General features: G+C 36.8%; 1 protein-coding gene across 2 annotated transcripts in view; it reads left to right on the top strand.

Annotated features, from left to right (window-relative positions):
• Positions 1-21,548, top strand: part of TOX (thymocyte selection associated high mobility group box) — a 218,374-nt gene that overhangs the window by 126,655 nt on the left and 70,171 nt on the right. For both annotated transcript variants that reach the window (XM_058811348.1, XM_058811340.1), the window contains exon 3: positions 3,165-3,407. In XM_058811348.1, coding sequence (XP_058667331.1) covers positions 3,165-3,407 — 243 coding nt within the window. The remainder of the gene's footprint in view (positions 1-3,164; positions 3,408-21,548) is intronic.

The following is a 21,548-nucleotide window of genomic DNA, read 5'->3' as shown; positions in this document are numbered from 1 at the left end:
CCATTCCTCGTGCTTTTCCTCCAGGCACAGTTGCAACAGCCTTGTTCCTGGGATATGTTGGGTTTGCTGCAGATATATCTAGGAATTTTGGGGTTCATATGCCAGTGTGCTAAGTCATTACAAGCATCTGAACCAAGCTCCTGGACGAGACAAATGCATACCAGCAAATCACTGTTGAAGTAACTTCCCTGAGGAAGTTATGTCTATATGCATTACATGCACACAATACTGAGCATGGAAATATCAAATTGGCTGAAAATGTAAGGTCAGTAGGGTGCTCTGCAAATGATTTTGAATTTCTGTCCATAGCATTAGCATAAACTTTGATTCTGCCTAGCTTTACTGAAATAGTACTATAGCTTGTCTTAAGAAAAAATTAAAAATAGAGAAACATAGGAGATACTTAATTTGAATTATATATTATTTGGTGTGTCATTACAGCTTTTGCTATTCTAATCCTACTTTTAGGTGTAGTGAATAGTGATATTGTAGGTGATGTGGGATCAAATACACTCTTAAATGGTTCACAAGCAGCAACCATTGTGTGGTTTTTTTGGTAATTAATCAGAGAACAAGAATTTATTTAAAATTCTTAATCCATATATTATATATAACATTATTATATACCTGTACATGACACACCTTGGATTGTGGAGCTGCTAGTGCTTTATACTTCCTTCTTAATAAGCAAAATTAGTGTCCTACTGGCAGTTAATTGATTCCACCATTTTTGAAGTATTACTGGTTAAAGAAACATTTGAAACACAAAAAATCAAAAGTAAGGCCTGGTCCATCCATATGTGACATGCAAAAAGAGGTGTAAAAATAAGCAGATATGCTAAGTGCCTCCAATATCCTGTCAATATTTGATTTAGGAATATTTGCTTTTAGAAGCAAACTGAAGTCTCACAGGACAGTGCAAGAGAGAGAAAATAGATGTTAATACTTTCTACCTGCAAAATCAGGGGAGAGAAAACTCTTTTGAGGCCTTTAGTCTTTTGGGACATTAGAAAAGACACTGTTGAACATAAATGTCCTCTTTTCACAGCTAATGAATCCCTCCTGGAAGCTGTAGGCTACATGGATCCAAGCTCACCAGGATTACAGTTACCAAATCTAAGTGTACCTGCAGGGAAAGCACTGGTCCAGGAGAGCATTATGGATGTTATCCCTTCCTTCATTTCTCTTCTTTGCTGTTTAGTTATTGTGGTATTAGGTCTTAAACTCACTTTAGACACCTTTCCCTTCATCATGGATTTTATATAATAGTAATTAGGAACTAGCTAGTGTATGCATTGTCCCTAATACTTTTATTTGGTAAAATAAAATTTACAAAATTTGCAAAATTTATACATTGCTATTGAGTAAATGTGGTGTTCTCTTTACCATGTTTAAGCCTTCTCTCCATTTATTGAGGGTCTATTTTACTGTATTTCCCCTTGGAGAAATGGCTGCATCGTGGCTTGTAGAAGTGGGGGCAAATGCAACTTACAGAGGTCAGTAGACTTGCACCAGCTTGCCATTAAGAGGAAAGCAGAGGCAGAGGGAGAGCAAACTCCTGTGCTGAGGGTGAAACACAGCTGTAATACATGGATAGAGTCAAAGTCCTCACACATAATAGTGATGATATCACTGTCAAACCCTGTTCTGTTGTTTTCATTTTTGGGGATTTTACTTTGGTCTTTCCAATCTAGACTTCCTCTTCTATTTTATACTATTTGGTAAAGAGATTAAAACCTTTTTGGGAAAAAAACAAAGTAGCCAAAACCATGGCAATGTGCATTAGAGGAGGTTTATCTGTGTTCACCAGCTCACTGAAGACATTTAATATGGTTTGGTTTTGGTCTGATTGAAGTTTATACATGCTTGTACAGAGGAGAGTAACCTCAGGCATCAGGAGGACATTATTACTATGATGACTAATGAAAAATCCCTTTGTTATAATTGGCCATTGATTCTCCCCTTGTCCTTCTGCATGAATTCATACACTGTATTATCCTCCATTTGGAAACTCATATTGGGGAAAACATTTTCTTCCAATAGCTGCTCTTTGAAATTGTGCCCTCATGCTCATCCTTTCTGGTGTTACTTTTCAGAAGCAGAATGTATTTTGAATCCTTGCATTTCCAGAATTAACAAAAGCAGCACTCGGAGCAGGACTGCTGTGTTGAAGAGGGGCAGGAAGGGTGGGAGTAGTCACTGTGCTATAAATCTCCTGACTGTGGGCATGGGATGTGCAAAGACTGATCACTTTGCAAAGGAGTTGGCTGTTCTCAGAAAAGCAGAGCAGGCTTTCAGGCTGAGCCATTGCAGCTGATCTCTTTAACCCTTTATTATGCTCACCTTTTCCTTTTTAGAAATGTGCATATACCCACCCTATCCCACAAATGAGCCTACCTGCTGTACAAAACCTGTAGATAAATGATAGCAATTATCCACCTTGGTGCATTACTCTGACTTTGCCTGTGGCTTTTCCTTGGATCAGATTGAATTGGATGACTTAATGGCAGCAGGCAACAAAAGACTAACAGTTGTTTGGTGTAGTTACTAATTCAGATAACTGACAAAATGTATGTATAATTCGGGTTATAGATTAAGAAAGAAAAACAAATGATGTTTTAAAAAACTTCAAATGCATTTTTATAAATACAAAGCATACTCATACTGAGTATGTACTGTTTCTTTTTCTTTCTAGCTGAGTAAATGCATGGCACTCCCATATGTATAAAAGTCGTATCTTTCTTCAGTATGTAATTCTTGGTCTGAGTAGCAGGAAGTAAAATGAACGATTTTGTGCCAATATTAATTTTATAAATTGCATTCCCTTTTCCACAATTCCCATGAAAAAGGTATTCAGCTAGATGAACACTCTCAGAAAATTTTAATAGGACCCTTGAAATCTATGTGAGTTCACCTTCTTTTAAAAAATATTTCTAAGGGAAAATTATCATAGATTCTTATGCCTTAGAGGCATTTTTTCCTCCATACATAATGGTGAGACTTCACTTGTATAATATATAGGTCTTGAAAATATTCTTTATTAAATTGTAGATTGTGTTTAGAAGTATGTGAGTTTGGCTCTTTTTTTTTTATTTTATTATTGATCAGTGCTCATATGATATTCATAGCAATTGCTGTTTGTTGGTTTGTTTCTTTTTTTCCAGTCTTTTCCTGGCCCAAGTCTCGAAAGTGAAGATTTTAACATACCTCCTATAACTCCTCCATCATTGCCTGACCACTCCCTGGTGCACTTGAATGAGATAGAGTCCGGGTACCACTCTCTGTGTCATCCCATGAACCACAATGGCCTCCTTCCCTTCCACCCTCAAAACATGGATCTACCTGAAATTACAGTTTCCAACATGCTTGGCCAAGACGGGACACTGCTTTCCAATTCCCTCTCTGTGGTAAGCACTTTTCTTCTTTCCCTTCTGTTCTGTTTCAAGTGAAAAATCATGGAAATACAGATCTGTTTGAAATCCTTCAAGGGGGCCAACACCTGCCCCACTCAAATCTCAAATTTTGGAGTGTCCTGGCCTGACTCTGGGTGTTACATTGCATTCCCTGTGTCAAATCCTCTGCCTGGCTGAGGTGAAGGGGAATTTTCAGCCGAGTTCCTCAAAGCCAGAGTGATACCTTCCACCACCTTGGGCAGAAGGTTATCCTTTACAGGGATGTAAATAATGACAGAAAGAGGCTGAAGGTTCTGACTTCTGCTGGAGCAGGGTTTGGATCCAGATGGCTGTTGTTCTGTATTTGTCTGATGAGGCTCTTACCATTCTCATTTGCATGTGCTGAGAGATGTACAAAAATTTAATATCTCCTTTCTTGTTTACCGCACGTTTGGAAAACAGCAAATGTTATTTCTGATTCTAGGCCAAATCTTACAGCCTTTTTACAGTTCCCAGTCCTTAGCCAGCCAGAATCCAATTGAAATGACTGGACAACTTGCTTATAAAGTCTGTCAGATAGTCATTATGGTCATAATCTTGTGAAGCCTGATACTATAAATCACTTATTTGAATGTTAAATTGCTTGCAACAACTGCAGAGCTACTGTACATGTTACATTTTCAAGTGGGCTCTCCAATTCATTAGTATACTTCTTGCATAGAAGCTCCAGACAAGATTATTTCACATTGATACACAATTTTAACCCAAAGAGTTAAAAATCCCATGAAAGAGGTTGGAGCCTGACATTGTGTGTATCCCACGGCACTTCAAGCACTAGGTGGGCTAAATGGGCTGCCCAGGAGCTGCAGATCCCAACAGCCAAAGATAAGAATCTATTGTTCGTAGAGATAAAGGGTCTGGGCTTCTCACCAAAAGTTCTGCACTTAGTGACTGAGGCTGTTTAGGCTTTCCAGCTTGCTAGCTCCCCACCACATTATCTGAAAAACACAAATCAGTCCTGGGAGCCCGAGAGCTGACACAACACGTGGATGTTTGGGTGGTCAGGGATCCAGGTTCAGCTCCCATCAGCCCCTCTGGGGCTCAGACCCAGGGGCGATGGTGGCTGGAAAAGACTTGGTTTACAACAAAAATCTGCTTTGTCACATTGCTTCGTTGCAACTTAATTAAAATAAAGCTTCCTTGATTTTGAGGAGCTCTGCATTCCCTCTGAGGATATCCAAAAAAGCATAGAGGCACAAGTATTGGCTTCTTATATGTTGCACAGTTGTTATTGATTTAATAGGATGTTGCACACTTCGTATTTGAGGTCAGAATCTGACCCCAGGGTTATGTTCAATAATGGGAGGAGTGGAGGAGAGGCAGATTTATATAGAGAAATAGAAATATGCTCTATGGAAAGAGCCTATATTTTCCTTGCTTGTCTGCAAAGCTGATGGCATGCATTAAAGAGCTTGAGTGAAATCTAGTGTGGGGTTCTGAGAATCAGAGCTATGAAAGGACTTGGAAAAGTAAGAGAAATGCTTGACACTCTAGTCAAGACAGGCAGTATTTCATTGAATTGACCTCTTTTGAGCCATGGTTATGGCTCAGAACTATGCATTCTTTTAAGCTGTGATGTTTCACATTAACCTTTTGCAACAAGGTCTGAACAAAGGGCCTTGAGAGTCTGTAGATCATCGCAGTGAATAATCGCATTGAGGGAAAATACAAAAAAGTTGAATAATATAGCGAGGCAATTTTGCCGTTGGAACTTAGTGAAGATCGGAAGAGATGAAAAATCAGATGTCAAGAAAATATGTGCTGAATTTTGACAATAATGTCTGAGGATTTGTTCAATAAATAAAGCATGATCCTTGGAGTGTCATGTGCAAAGTCAGCTGTTACCCTAACTTGCGTGCCCTTTTTGCACAGGAGCACCTCTTACCTAGCAATAGTTTGAACTCCAGCTGTCTTGTCTGTGCAGGGGGTGAAGCTACAGCTCGTGTCAGTACAACTGGTACAATGTTAACACCTCCATTTCATACAGCTCAAATGCTGTTTGGCAGTATTGCTCCTCTGATTTGAATTTGATAACTTGAGAGAAATTAACTTGAGGGAAGTAATTTAACTCTTCAGTGAATTCAGTGACTTCTTCAGTTAATAGAATGACCCCATTGTTCTTTTGGCTTAGCATTGATGAAGAAAAACAGGGGATTTTGTAGAGTTAACATTCTTTACTTAGTTTTGAATCTTTATAATCCAGAACATTTAACTTTTTTTTTCAATATGACTCTTTTCTTGTGGTATTACTCATCTCCAAGTTTCCTTTTTACTATCTCATCAAACTCTGATCCATTTAGCAAGTTCTTGTCTAAATCACTCCTATATTGCCTCATATAGAACATAATTTATAAGTTTCTCCAATCTATCTAAACCCTTGGTTCCACATAATTTCTGGTATATCAAGTACTGTTTAGTGTACTTGGAAAACATGTGTCTCACTTCATTTTTCAGGGCACTAATGGGTATTTTTAGAAAAAATATTCTTGGAAGCAAATCTGTTGGCTGTTCTCTGTCCCTAATTAATTTCATATCTTCAGCAAATTTTACTTATGTTGGGACAAATTCAGCTGCATTGCAATGTGCCTCTAATAGAATTTGGTTATTTTATTTTATTTAAACATCCTTCTTTTTAGCTAGTTTTTAACCTGTGTTGGTATTTTAGCAATAATACCTTCTATTTTATCTGTGTTAGAACTAGTGAGTTTTTCAGTTTGTGTTCTTATAGACAAAACATTACTTAATGCTAGCCAAATGTGAGAAAGCAATATCAGTGAGCTCAGAAACAGTTAGAAAATAGTTCATACACTAAGTATAGTGTTTTTCTTCCATCTCAACTACCAGGTGTTTTCACATGAGGATTTCTGTGATTTTGGACAGATTGAAAACTGAGGATGTACCCTTCCTAAAACCCCTTCAAATCTCACCCCATCAGAAGTCCCTATTTCATACTGTGCAGTACTCCCTCCAAGCTGCAGATAGAATCCCTTTCAGTAAGGATGGCAGGATTTACCCCAATCTCTCTAAGAATTCTCCTCTGCAGAAGTGCTTAAATACACACAATAAGAGCCCACTACCAGCTCAGTGAATTCATACTAGGGATTGGCTTCTTACAGAATCTTACACTGTGGGAATTCTTTCTAAAAATTTTTTTGCAGTGCTGGGAGATGAAAATTTCTCATTGCCATTGACAGTGTCTTAAATTTGGAATTAATCTTCTTTGAAGTTTTTTTGATTGATTGGACTTTCATACTGCATGCCAACTATTTAAAAAAAGAAATCAAACAACAAAACCACTAAAATTTTTCCTTCTCATTATTCTGCTGTCAGTTCACATATTTACTTCTATGTTTGTGTATTTCTGCATTCTTAGCTGACATACAGAATATACACATGCACATGCATGTTAATTTCTACCATGCTGTCACATACAGATTTCTTTAGGGGCTCATTATGTCTGGATATCAGGGCTTCAGAAATCTACAGAATTTGTGCAGAATGTGAGTCAGGGTGGTATTAACCCACAGTCCAGCCCCATCATGGGAGCCCTTAAAATCCTCCTTCAAAATGGATATGACTTCTATTCCTGCTTCTTAATTGGATGCAATTTGATATAGATAGAAGTGTTTTTTAATGAAAATGTACTTATGATCCTGTTAACATGTTTGCTTCTATATAATGGAATAGGGATCCCTTTCTGGTTTCCTACCAGTTGAAGACTCTGTGGGTTTGGTTAGATCCCAGCTGGGGCTTGACCTGCCAGCCTTTTTCTGTTGATGTGAGTTTTCCTGAAATATCCCAAAGGATATTTTCAAGGACCACAAGAATTACCCTTCTAAAATTTGCAAAAACTGCATGTTGTGTGAGAATTTGGATGTTTTAGATGTGTTCTATAAAATGGGTTTTTCTATGTATCAATAAAATTATAGACATTCTAGCTTCTTTAGTGTATCCTATAGATAGTTGGTTTTTCTGCAAGAAACCAGAGTTAAAAACTGCAGTGCTGTTTTTACATAGTTGGAAAAAAACCCCAACCTATTTTTGGAATGCTTTCATTTGTAATCTTGTGCTGATCTTTTTGAACATGTTGCTCATGATGGTATACCACAGAAAATTTACAAGAAATAAATAGAAGATTTAAATTTCTTGAAATGCTTCAATTTTCTGGGTTTTAAGTTTAAAGTGAAAAATATGTTAAAAGACAATAAAATCAGAGGTTTGATTTCCCAAATGCTCTACTTGTGCTGGCAACAAAAGCCAGCATAATGTATATACTTAGGTTTATTGTCATTTTTATTATGCAGTCAAGGCACACTTTGAATTCAAAGGCTACTGTACAACTGTTTTGACAACCACCACATCAGTAGGTAATGTGCAGGACATATGAAACTGAAGCAAAAATGTTTCTTTAGGTCTATAGGGAGTGCAGTACATCAAGGAATTCAGATATATTAGAGCAGCATGAATTTCTAATATGTTGCTCTTATGGAAAAGACCACTGGCATATTGAATAATGCTGCTTTCAAAGCAGAGCAGAAAATGTGATTACAGACAATTTCAATGTTGTTTTTAAAATAAATATTTTTGAAATCTTGAGGTGTTTTATTTCGTGTAATGCATAAAATATGTAACAGTGTGCTAGAGCTAAAGATCTTTAGGTCACGGAAGAGTAGATGATGTCAGCTATAATTATTCAAATGTGGAATAATAGAAGCATTAGTTTAAAATAAAATGCATGTCACAAAGGCCTATGTCCTTATATAAAAAAAAAGCAATAAAAAGCTGCTTTTTTTCACACTTAGACAGAAGAATAAAGGCAATGAATAATTATTTAATATTATGCCCCAATTCATCAAAGCCTGAGTAATTACATTATACTTTTTCATGAATTATATTTTTAGTTATGCAACCCATGAGAGATTAATATCTTAAAATGTGGCATTGTATAACAAGGAAGAAAGCAGACATCTATTTTTTATTTTTTGCCATTTTTAATCTCAGGTAGAATGAAGTTAGTATTCCTTATTCACAGTACAGTTGCTAATAAATGCAATAAAGGAGACTGTTGTTGTATCTGGGATGCATTTAAGAGATTTTGTTTTACTGGTTTCATGCATGTTAGTTTAAATTCAGTGTTCATGACTCATCTTGAGGCTGACCTATACAGCTGATTCTTTTTTCTTGCACCTTTAAGTGTCAGTGGAAACTACTGAGTCAAACAGAAATTCATTATTTCTGATAAACAAGATGAATGACTTTCATAACAAAAAAAAAAAAAAGAGAGAGATTTGTGTCTCCTAACCTAAGTGTTGAGATTTGAATCATGTTTGGATACTTTTTTCTAGCTTGTATTACATGCCAGTGGTAGCAGATTCATTTTGTCTCTGGTGAATACTTCCCATTTGTGCCTCATTACCAGTCTCTGGTTTTCAGTTTACATCAAAATTTACTGTTATGCTACACAGACCTGCTGCTACCCCAAATTTTATTGCAGTGAGTTATTGCCATCAGAACCACCAAATCCTAAAGCTAAGGTCATAGAACATCTTGTGTTAAAGTTGCTTGTTTTTTTTTCTTATTAAGCAACTTTGTATTCTTCTTTTCCCTAAGAAAAAGAAGCAAAAAAACCAAAACGACAACAACAACAACAAAATGACAAAAAATAAAACCCACCATGTTTTCTGAGCAGGTTTTTTTTTTTGTTTGTTTGTTTTTTTACTGAAATAAGCCTTGCATGGAAAAAGGTTACAATAGTTAATGTATGTTTTGTCAAACACCCTGATCAGCTCATGTCCATCAGCATAACCTTATTGTCTCTACTAGAATTATGACTACTTATTCCATCAAGGACTCTGAGACATAATTTTTATCTTTCCTTTCTTCTGATGTCTGCTCTACTCTTTTGTCATCAGACAACACAAAGGATATGTACAGGAGCTGATTAAGATGTTATTTTATCAAGGTTTCATAAATACCTGAATATTGCATATCTGCTACTACAAGGCTCTTTACTGTGCTACAAGAAACTTTTGATGTCAGAAATTACAGCTGTATAAAATCAGAGTGAAACAAAGCATGCATTTTTAGCTGTGATAGAGATATGCCATTTAGCTATAGTGTACCGTGGCAGGCGGCTGATTCTCTGTGCCTCATGATTAAATTCAAGTGGAATAACTCTCAAAAAAGATGTCCTCTATCTGGGACTGGACTTACAGACCTCACACTGCAGCAGCAGGACCAGAACCTTCCCATGGCTCACCTTGTCCCTGGGGCCTTCTCAGCAAAAAACATCGGTCCGTGCATTCGCAGAAGGGGCAACATTGCTGGCACCACCTCAGCTGGCAGCACCTCTGCAGCTTTTGCCTCCCAAGAGAACATCAGCAGAGTAAAAGAGAGCACTCTGTGGATGCAGGCCACTGATGGACCCCACCTTCTTCAGGTCAGCTAGGACAAGAATTCCTGTGAAAGTATTTGTGGAGCATTTTTTTCTGACTCTTCAGTATGGGTTGTGCTCTCAGTCTCTAAGTACTAAGGGCTTGCCTCAAAGATAGATCAAGTAAATATTTGCACATTACTCTAGGAAAATATTTGTACACCAATGACCTGGACTCTTTTTAGAATAATTTCAGGTCTCATTTTTAAAATTGAAAATGAAGCTGTTGATTTACTGTCAGTTGGGAAACACAGCATCCTGCTTATTCGAGTGTGGTTTTTGAGAATCCATGGGGCTCACATATTTCACAAACTCAAGTCAGAAAACAACTTCAGTATAATTTAGAGAAGAAATAACAAGGTGTCATCTATCTTATTTTTGAAAACATCCTTCTATAGAAAATACTTTGGTGACCTTTTTCACAGTGGTTACCCATTGTCTGATAGGAATCTATTTTGCTACATATAAAAAGTAAGAAAAATAAGTTTAGTTGTATTAATTTTTTACTTGGACTTTAACCAGATAGACGCAGGCTAAGACCAGATGAATGTGGTGCAGAGAGAAAGACTTCAGTTGTGGGTGGTAGATTATACAACACCTCACATGTGAAGTACTCACAGGAGTGATTAATGCATAAGCAGCATCATAGCTGCAAGTGTCAAACAAAACAGATAATAGAGTATGCAAATAGAGGAAACATAACTCTCAGAAAATGTCAGAAAATCAGGGGCTTCAGCAGCAGAGATTGTTGACTTTAATCTGCTGCTTTTAACATTGCATGTAGTTGTCGAGAACAGCATGATAATGAAATGTTTCTGAAGACTCACACTTTGGCAAAAAAAATCTTAGTGATCTTAAGTCCTGGAAATGGAATAGAAGTGAAATGTCTTTCTCAAAAACTGTGAACATGCTTCTATGAAGACAAAAAGGAAGGAGAAGCCCACAGTGCAGATGAAAGGGAGGGCTTTGTGCATCAGGTGGAGTAGCCTCTATTTCCACCTGTTTCAACATTTAAATGCATGAATTTGCATTCCTTGAAACTCAAAAGCAGCTGAGAAGACTGCACATCCCTCGTGGATTTGAGCTGCATTCACCATCTCATCCTGTTTTGTTCAGTACTAGAAAGGTGTGTGGACAAAAGCAGCCTCCCTACAGAATGTCCTGTCTTAACTCTGGATGCCACGTGCACGCTGGAAACTCATCTGTGTCACCTGCTAGAGTGTGAATTCTTCTCCTTAAAACTTATATATAGAGTCATAGATGTTTAGCAATTTTTTTTTCTTCATTTTGAGGTGAAAAGCCCATTCTTGACTTTCCAAGTTGAAGGAATTTAAATGGTCCAATTAATAATCTCAGGGGGTTTTTATCTGTTTTTGTGATTTTTACAGAGTTTTAAGTATCATTGTTTGAGTTTACCAGTGACTTTTTACATGAGGAATGGAAGAAAAATATTCTACATGGTTGTGTTTTGAGATTTGAAGAAAAAATCAGAAGTGAAAAATAACTATTTTGTTATTTTTATCCCTTCTTCTTTCACAAGGCAATTAAGAAATGCTAAAAGTGTAAAGACGTCTACTCTTCCCTAGTCCTTTTAATAACATAAAGATTCATTTTAGATGGATGTTTGCCCCTCTGTTCCCCCTTCCACCTCCTCTTCATTTGTACAAAGCCTGTTCTATGTAAATTCCACGTTGGGATTGCCTGTGGGCAGTGTGTAAAATCTTTAACCTCCACTGCTCCTGTGATGCTGCACTTCAGGCACATGCAGGTGACCCAGGATCTTTGTAGCCTCACTCACACACCTTGAACTGCACTTTTGGCACATTGTACATGCTGATGCCTCTGTATTTGTACACTAAAGATATGAAAATGAATTTCCTTAATTCATTTTCTGTGCATATCATGGATGGATGCAGTCAGAAAAAAGGACTTAAGGTACAGAGTGGCAGCAGGAAGCATTATGGAGAGAGGAACACCTCTAAGGTGTGCCTGTGCATATCTTTCAGCTACAAAATCCCCACAATGAATGAAATTTCACTTTATCTTACATATTATCAGGATGTATCCAAAATGCCTCTTTCAACCAACATGCAGGGACATAAAAAAGTAGAAGGAGATGTTATAGGTCATGATGGGCACTCTGTGTGCCTGCCCTGACCCAGAGTTGGACTGCAGTGCTCAGAGTACATGCACACATACATATCTATACCTGGACACACTATACACATATATATGAACACCTATATGTCTGTAAGTGTGTACCTCACTGTTAATCACTGAAGCCCTCTGCTGGAATGGGAGTGTAGCAGACAGGATGTAGCATCTGCAACATCCCCCCTTCTCCCCAGATTGTGGATCCATGGTGTTGCTAAACAGAGACTGAAACTAGGGCCAAATTATTGAACTAGATTCAACGGATTTAATTAATGTGCTGCACATGGCTGCATTATACAATATTTTTACCAAATTCCTGAGTTATAGGGGAGGTTACAGTGCCTGAAAGTAACTTTGATAATGTGTACTTTTGCTAATTGAGTTAATGAAGGAAGTAGCCTAGTTGCTGAAGTATGACATGACATACCTAATGGGTAACAAAATGAAACAAGATTAAACAACTTCCTATCACATCTTTCAAATTCTGCTTCCAGACAGTAACAATATTGGGTTATAGGTACCTTAACTTCATCCTTACAAAAATGAACTAAACTGAAAAAAAATTTTAAACTAGATATTCTGATCCGTTAACCAAAAAAAGGCCTGCTTGTAGTGTATTTACAGGATCAGGCCCCAGTTGAGAATGCAATGCTTTTTTATTTGGAGATGCAACTTCCTTCTAATACACTTTAAGATTACTTTCATTCACACATAAAGAATTTCAGAGATTAACTCAGTAAATAAGCTTTAGTTTCCAAGACATGCCTTAATACTCAAGTGTAGAATCTCATTTTAATTAATTTTATGATGCTCCCTTTTCTTATGTGGGAGCATAAAAACTGTTTAGTGGAATAGGCTTGGTCCTTATCTGGTTATCCTTATCTGCAGTTTAAGTTACCTGACAGAAAGTATACAATGTAAAATAACTTGTTAAAAGTTATCTTTTGTACAACTGACAGCATTTGAAAAATAATGCCAATAGCACTCTGCTCTTCTGAAGCACCTTTCTTGTGTCTTGAAGTGCTTTGCAGTCCCTAATTAGCTGAGAAGGTAGTTTACTCCTAACAGTGCAAGTAGATGTTCACAATATCAGTCCCTCCTATCTGTCAAGTACTATACTGTAGGAGAGAAAACCACTTACTTTATTTAAAAGCTAGCAAAATTTAATTCACCATATTCAAAGACAAATGAATCCTAAATTGAATAAGAAAGGTCTTAAAGGAGGAGGATGAAAATGACTACGTAGGGGGACTTGTAATAATGAAAGTGTTACCAGGAGCTAATTTCATGTTTGATGCTCAGTAACACTAAGGTGGTTAGCAGTGTGGTGAGAGTCAGCTTTCAATATTAGAACTAGCAGATGTCCTCACATGTCATAAAAGCAGGACTTAACTGCCATGTGCTGCATATCTAGTATAAAGTTTTTACAGTGACTGCATATTAGGGTAGCTGAGACTTTTAAGCTCTTAAGCAACCTGGAAGTGATACAGCAACCTTATTTAAGAGATGTGAAAAAGACGCAGGCATTGCTTTGCTTGTCCTCGAAATGCAGTCAGCTCTGGGGAGAAGTGCAGTATCTGTTTAACCACAGAGTGTGATGCTCCACTGCCCCAGATCTCCAGCCCAAGCCCTTACGGGCCAGTTCCATAGCACATGTGTTTCTTCTCACTTGTCATCAGCTTTGTGAATGCAGGGAGAGGAAAACTCAAAACAGGGGAGTTCTCTGCCCAGGGCCTGGCCTATGTAATTTTAATTGTGGCTGGCACTGTTGCACTGATTTCATCATTTTTGGCCTCTGCCTCTGAAGTACATTTTAGGAGCTCTGTGGCTGACTGAAAACATCAGTGGGATTTTCAGAAATATTCCGGCTTAATGTTGATCCGATCCTACTCTAGCTATCCCAGAGTTTCAAAAGAAATAGAACTAGCTCTATAACAGATGCTTTCGTTTCTTCTTAAATTGTGAGAATTTAGATTTCACATTATATCAGAAGGTGTGTCAACAAAATTGTTTGTCAGTAATGATCCGCACTCATAAGCCATCATAATTCTAAAATGTTTTTCTTTGTAACGTTTGGAAAATCAGTACAAGGTGCAACTAGACTGAAGAGAAAAATCATGATCGAATGTCCTGTTTGAAAACAATTTTTTATTGTTTTGATTATTATATAATTAAAGACAATATAGGAAAGCTGTGCAACAGAAGAAGTCACATGAGTAACCTGACCTCTTAGATCCTGGCTCAGTGCAGCCATAATGTTGTGTTACTTACCAAATCACCTAAATTGGTCCAGAGGGAACTGTAATGTCCCTCATTTAATGTACTTGAAGGTAGGATTTTAAAAGGTCATCTCACTGAGAGCAGGATACACCATAGGTTTGTCATTTCTGACAGATCTAACTTATTTTTCAGAGAATACATCTAGACTCCTCATGCAAGCTCTGGATAGAGGTTCTCACCCTTAAAAAATCACCATACATAATATCCAGCAGGCGGTGGCGGTTAATGAAGATCATTTAATATTTTCAATATTTTGTCATTTATTTTTAAGGTGTGCTTTTTATATCTATTTATATCTATATTTATATTTATATTTATATTTTTATTTTTATTTTTATTTTTATTTTTATTTTTATTTTTATTTTTATTTTTATTTTTATTTTTATTTTTATTTTTATTTAAGAATGTATGATAGGTAATAGATGTTGATGGAACAGCTAGGAAATAAATAATCAAGAAGATGTATATTAACTCAGACTGTTTTGGTTCATAGCTGACTTGACCATTTAAGACACAGTAGAAAAATAATCAGCTTTCCCCAAATCTTATTAGTATATAATCATGATCCAGACTGTGTTAGCCCATGAACTACACTGAGCAAAATAGCTCTTCTTGAAGGTTCAGCTATAGTGTTATTTTATGAAATTGTTTATGTACACATTTTAAATATTTTATTTATTTATCATCATCCATTACTTCGAAAGTCAGGCTGAAGGAATGGATGTTTATGATACCTAAGGAATGTCACTGCAAGTAATGGGATAAAAATAAACAATGGGTGAAGGTTGGGAAAAAACCCTTTTAATGGCATCAGAATAGTCTGCCAGGTAGTGTTAAAGCGCTGGAACATGTACGTATGGGAAAATCCTGCACTGGCTGAGAGATGGGTTGGGTGATTTAATAGACCTTTCTTTGAGATGTAATTTCTGTAACTGGTTGATACATACACTGGTGTCAGATATTTGGACTTGTTTCTTGTTTGTCTGGCAAATTGTTTCTTGTGAAAGGTTATAAATTACAATAAATAGACTTTGCAGAAGATGAGCTACATGATATTCTTGGAAAGAGTTTTTCAGCTGATATCCAAACGTTAATGCCAAAGCAGAAAAAACCCCAGAGAGTCTTAATCCCATGGCTTTGCTTGAGCACAGTGCTAGGACAGTGCACTGCCATAAATAATATTTACATTGAATAGAGTTTTCTGTATTCTAACAGCAATTTAGGATAGAAAGGATGAAATAGAGAAACAAGTGTTATTTACCAAGAAGAATTTTTTCCTTCTGATTTTGCGACAAAGAATTCACTGCTAGGGATGGAGGGAAGGACAGGGAAAGAATGGAAAGCAAGCATTTATAAAAATGTTGATGTAGTTATAATTAGATCCATTTTAGAACCAAAAGTTTTATGCAGAAACTGACAGAAGGATACACAATAATTATAGTTTGCTGACAAGCTGAATAGAGTTTCCTTTTTTTATCTTGTGGTTTTAGGAAACCAAACTGTAAATAAATATGCAGTTTGACAGATTGTAATTGCAATCAGCAAGGCGTCTTTTCATTTAATCAGATAGTGTTATTAAAATGGGGTTACAATTAAACATTTTATACTGTGACGTAGAACTCTATTAAAATTCTTCAGCAAACAGTAATTATCATTTGATGCTTCTGCAACCGATTTCCATTTGCAGAAAAGTTATTGGTTGTGACCTTCCAGTGGTTAGGTCTCAGTTTGCTGTTCCCTTCCTACTTTGATACATGATATTAAGTATCTCTTTTTTTTTACCTCGCGGTGAAGCTTAAAACATTAATTTTGTATTATTTTATTATATTATTTTTTACCATTGTTAAAACTGCATGATACTGCCCAAAGCAGGTTTGCACCAGAGGAAATGTGGACTTACCTAAGCATGAATGTTCTTAACTTTAGGAATTATAATTTTGATCGACTCTAACTGCGTGGAAAAACACCATTTGCTCCCACAATTTTGACAAACTACATAGAAAAATATGAAGTCATAAGTAGCTCAGCCTCTTAAGAATTTTTCAGGCTGTGACTTCTCTCTGATATCACCACCCTCTAAGAAGTATAAAAGAGCAAGAAGAATCATTAGGAGACACAATTTTTGGGACATTTTTCAGGTGCATGTAACCCCACTAATGAAACTCCACCCAAAAAATATTTGGAGTGAAGGAAAGGAGAGATTTGCATTAGCAAAGAGTGAAAGTCTTTGAAAATGAGTCAGCAAAGCTACTGCTCCTTTACTCTGGGGGATATTTTTGGAGGAAACATCAGTGGTTTGAGGAAAGTCAACATTTTCCTTACTGAAAAATAATCAGGCAGTGGTATAAAACATATAGTCTAGGTTTTTTTCACTAGTATTTGACAAAGATGAAATAAGAAAGGAAAGGGGAAAAAAAAAGTAAAAAAAGTCAAGTATTTTCTATAAATCCATTTCCCACAACGTGTGCTTTCTTTTAGTGAAAAGTGAAGTTGTATGAATACTCAAGTAAAGGAGAAAAAGAAAGAAATAATTTGTATTGACATACTATGCATTTGTTTTAACTTTGCATTATCTTTGAGTTGAAACCTCTTTATATTACTTTTGCTGTTACAACTGTGTGTTGGTTTCCTCTTGTGCTTTTCAACAAGTACAAACCCTGCAGGGTAGGCTGATGCAGAGTCTCTGACTCCTTACTGCATGCCAAACAATTCTCCTCTCTTCATTTGTGTGCATATAAGCTTTTTCCTCCAGATCATTTTCCTGAGGAACAGCTTGCAAAAGGTTTGTCAGAGACAGAGGTCATCCACCTTCACACCATATAGCTGAAGAATTGTACTGTCAAAACACTCAGAAATTCAGTGGTCACATAAAAATACAGATTAACCAAGAAATTTTAAATTGCACCTCAACCGCTTCTGATAGGGTAAGCAAAAGGGTTGGCTTTGCCCTTCCTCTCCAACATCAAAACAAACAGGGCTGTAAGAGTTCCCTGACTGGTCCTCTCTGGACAGCACAGGATTACTGCCTGTGCAGCTACAACATGAGTTTCAGGTCACCATCCTCTGCTAGGTTGTAAATGATCAAGGAGGAGAACTTAAAATGCTGCTTGTCACTGAGCTTTTCCAAGGACAAGCCCACACATGTAAATAGAGAAGTGACATTAAAAAGTACATACAAAAAAATAAGTAACCAGATTCTCCCCAAGTCTGATTGTAATTTTTTCTAACATAAAGAAAGCGTATATCTGGGGCTAATGTTCAAAACAAGGAAAAAATAGTCCACATATGACCTACACATAGTGGCTTTTTTAAGAGTATGTCACATGGTGTATATAGGCATGAAAGAGAAGATAATCAGGATAAGAAATGCAGGTTGAACCCAAAGAAACAGATCCATCTTAGGGTTTCGTCATGCTGTACAATATTGGCACTATCTGAGCACTCTATCTTACCTTATAATGTCTTCACTATGTATTTGAAAAATAGAGGTCTAATTGTGAAATTGTGCTAATACAGGGGCCCCCTTGCCTGGTATAAAGAAGTATTTCTCAGGAGGACGAGAGGCCTAAAATGACAAGGTGGAAAATATACATAATATTGAACATTTGCTTCTGGCTGAAACCTGAGGTTTGCTTTAATAATGCAGAGATGCTTGGTCTAGCACACGTGTCTGTCTTTGAATGTCATGTGTTTTAAAAATATGGAAGTTGCACAGGATATATGGTTTCTTCATCGTGTTTTTTGCATTTTCTGTTGAGTACTATATATTCACATACCACTCTGTGTTACAATCAAGCCTATTTGATTACTTTCAATTTTTGCCACAAGATTTTGTCACTCTTGCTGAAAATTTTAAGACGTTTTCCTCCAGACTCATTCTTTTTTTTTCCCCTTAGATTTATTTACTACCTTTAGAAGTAGAAAAGTCCAATTTCAATCATGTTAGAAATACCTCATTTTAGACAAGTACGTGCTACTCTGCTTACAAAACATATATGAGTGGAATATGCAATTACCACAACTCAGTTTCCTGCCACAGAAACATTTCAGCATTATAGCATTACAGAAATAGAATGACATGCATAATGAAAGATTTCAAGATTCACCCAAGGCATTTATTCTCTTCACCTTAATGTTCTCAGCAGTAGCAGAGTATCCATTAAAAGGTACGATGAATTATGGTTGCTAAGCAACCGCGGGGAGCTTGTAACAGCACCAAAGAATGAAATGGCTGGTTGATAAAATGAATTTTCTCTGAGCATTAGCCTGTTGAAACTGCCTTTTCTTGTGGAACATAAAGTGCATTTATTTGTCTCATGCATTTTTTATTAGAAAATTATTTGAGTTCCAGAGACTTGAATCGTTTTGCTACAGGAGATATTTGATTTTAATGTGTTGTACTAAAATAAGTAATAAAAGACATTTTCTTCAAAGTAAAGACACCAAGGAAACCTAGGTAACTCCTTTTGAAGTTGGGAATAGAATCTTGTATAAGGTATGTCATTACTCATTTCTAATTAAGAATTATATTAGCTAGGACTTAAACTTCAATTTTACCTTTGAGGGAGAGTTTGAGACAGTTGACCAATATGCAGTGACAAAAAGGAGAGGTTTGGAACTGATCTCATGGATTCATCATGAATGAAGTAAGTTTTCTTCTCTCTTCCCAGACGGTATGGTAGTCATGTCTCAGAGAAAGTCAGAAGTGGTTGCACATTCATATCTAGCATTCACTACTTATTTCTGTGCTAAAAATGTGCTCACCATAGGCTTCCATCCAACAGTGAGGAGATGCTTCACTTTCCCCTGAGACTCTCTGGGCATTCAACAGCAGTCAGAGTTGGATGAGCATTTTTGGCAGAAAAGGGTTTTGTTGGAAAATGCCGGAGCAGTGAAACCAGAGTTGAGGCAAGGGGAAAGTATCAGTTGCATTTAATCTTTTACTGTTAATATTTTCTGAGAATCAAGTCTGCATGGTCAGGACATGAGACAAGGGAGATCAAAAGAGAGGGAGACCTGCCCATTCTAAAATACCCAGAACATCTGACTGGATATATGAGACCAAATCTTGGGCTTCTGCACAGCACTGTACGCAAAGAGCTTAACCTTTTGGGTTTGTACCCCATAAGAATGCCCAAATGATTAGTTATTATCAGTCAATAGTTTAGTCTTTCCTGTGAGTCTCAGGACAATGTCATAATTCCTCTTACACAATTTAATAAAGCTCTTTCGAAAGGCTTCAGACTTACTTTACTGTTGAAAATGGTTGTGTTGAACACCTGAGTGAGAAGAGACCATAACCCTGCTCCTGCATGGTGAGCCAGTAGACTGTGGCCTCTTGAGAGCCTCCTGAGCTTTCTGTGAGTCCTTGGTGCAACATGGGCTTGCTGTTGACTTCTCTGCTAACCCAGACTGTTGGTTGTGTGGGTGCAGATTGCATGGTGAGTCCAGGTGGCAGCTGAGAGGAATATCGGGGAAGCTGGGGCTGTGGAGAAGGTCTTCTTGTCTTGGAACTGTATCTTTAATTCTGGACTGAGGCTAGAGTAAGAAAGCAAATCTAAGAATCGGGATGAGATGACTCATTTATGTCTTACCTACCTGTCAGGAAAGAATCAGTGTGAGACAGCACTGAGAAAATTGAAGAGTCTTGCAGCGAGCTGCCTTGTCATGGAAATTTTCAACCTGTGTTTCTGTCTCCATATGGATTCTGGTGATGCTGCTGAGAGTACTGCTATCAACTGCTCTTGGGAAAGGATGGAACTATTGCAGTTAACATGATAGCAAACGTTGGCAGCCTAACAAAAAACAGATTTTAGTTATGTTGACAACATGGCAACATTTTTTACAGAGCATTTTTTACTGCAAATTAAATGCCCTGGGAGATACATGACTACAGACAGTGATAACCTTTTTTGGACTAAAATATAATTTCGCTCAAGTGAAAATGAAAGGAAACTGATATTAAGCAGTAAGATCTTGCCTCTTTAAAGTATGTGCTAATAATCAAACATTAAAAGTGAAACTCCGGTCATCTACAAAGGTGCAAATTAAAATTGCAGAGAGAGAGCTTGACTGATTTGTTTAACAAAGGGTTTAATACAGCAGAATCCCACTTGAACATAAAACTATTACACTCACAATAATCCTGTCTAGCTGTTGGGAGATCCAAATTAAAACTCTCACTGATATTTGCTTAAATCTCATAAATTGCACAGAATTAGAGCATATTGAAGTTGTGTATTTACTGTGATCTTTCTGTCTAATAGGTTTATAACAATTTAAAATGATGACTGAAAACAAGTATTTTCCCCTCAGATGATTCAAGTAGTGTATATTTTATTACTGTATTCTAATTTAATACCCACTTGTTTATTAACTTACTAGTGTCAACATGACAAGATTGTATTGAATGCAGACTAAATGTTCCATTTAAACAGATAATTTATTTTCTTATTAGTATTAAGGTGTTATAAGGAGATTATTCAGTTGAAGCTGGTGGATTAATACTACTTCTCAAGGATATATTTTCATGCTCATTTACTATGTTCCATTGTTTCCATTCATATGTATAGAAGAACAGGTGTTTGTTTCTTTTGCACTTGTGATTCCAGTGATTTAGTAGCAATATTACTTACCGTGTTCTGTTCCACTCCTCAGTACTCTCTGGAGGATTTAATTTATGGATTTCTTTTTTTTTTGTATGAAAGTCTCAAAATTGTATGAACACATGAAATTCATAGCAGTTTGGGAAAGGAATTGCAGTCCTACTGAAAATCTCAAATGACTGGCAAGTATTGCAAAATTAGAATGGGTGACCTCTTTTCTCCAGCCCAGCTGCAGGGACATATTCAAGTCTTTTAAGTCAGGTGGGCAAGTAGAGGTTTTAAATTTGTTCCTGTCAGTAAGATTCCCGACATTTTAGTTAGGACACATTGCAGATATTGACTTAGGAATAAAAAGAGAATAAATCAGGAGTGATAAAGTAAAATGTGATAAATTAGTAGCCTCAGATAGCCACTGCTTTTTCCAGGTTTTGATAGTATGGTAAAAATAATCTTGGCGTTCACAGTGCAGTCCTTCTTTTGTGAGACTGATCTAATAAAACAAGAATGTGCTCACACCCACCTAAGAAGTAATCATTATTCATGCTTTGTGGAAAAAGGTAGAGTTCCAGGTCTGCAGTTCTTGCTCACAGCTACATTATATAAAGAATTATATTTGTGTAATTT

The sequence above is a fragment of the Ammospiza caudacuta genome, chromosome 1, assembly GCF_027887145.1.
Source record: "Ammospiza caudacuta isolate bAmmCau1 chromosome 1, bAmmCau1.pri, whole genome shotgun sequence".
Classification (NCBI taxonomy): Eukaryota; Metazoa; Chordata; class Aves; order Passeriformes; family Passerellidae; genus Ammospiza; species Ammospiza caudacuta.
Note: the sequence above shows the minus strand (reverse complement) of the source record. Positions and strands in the feature narration are given on the sequence as shown.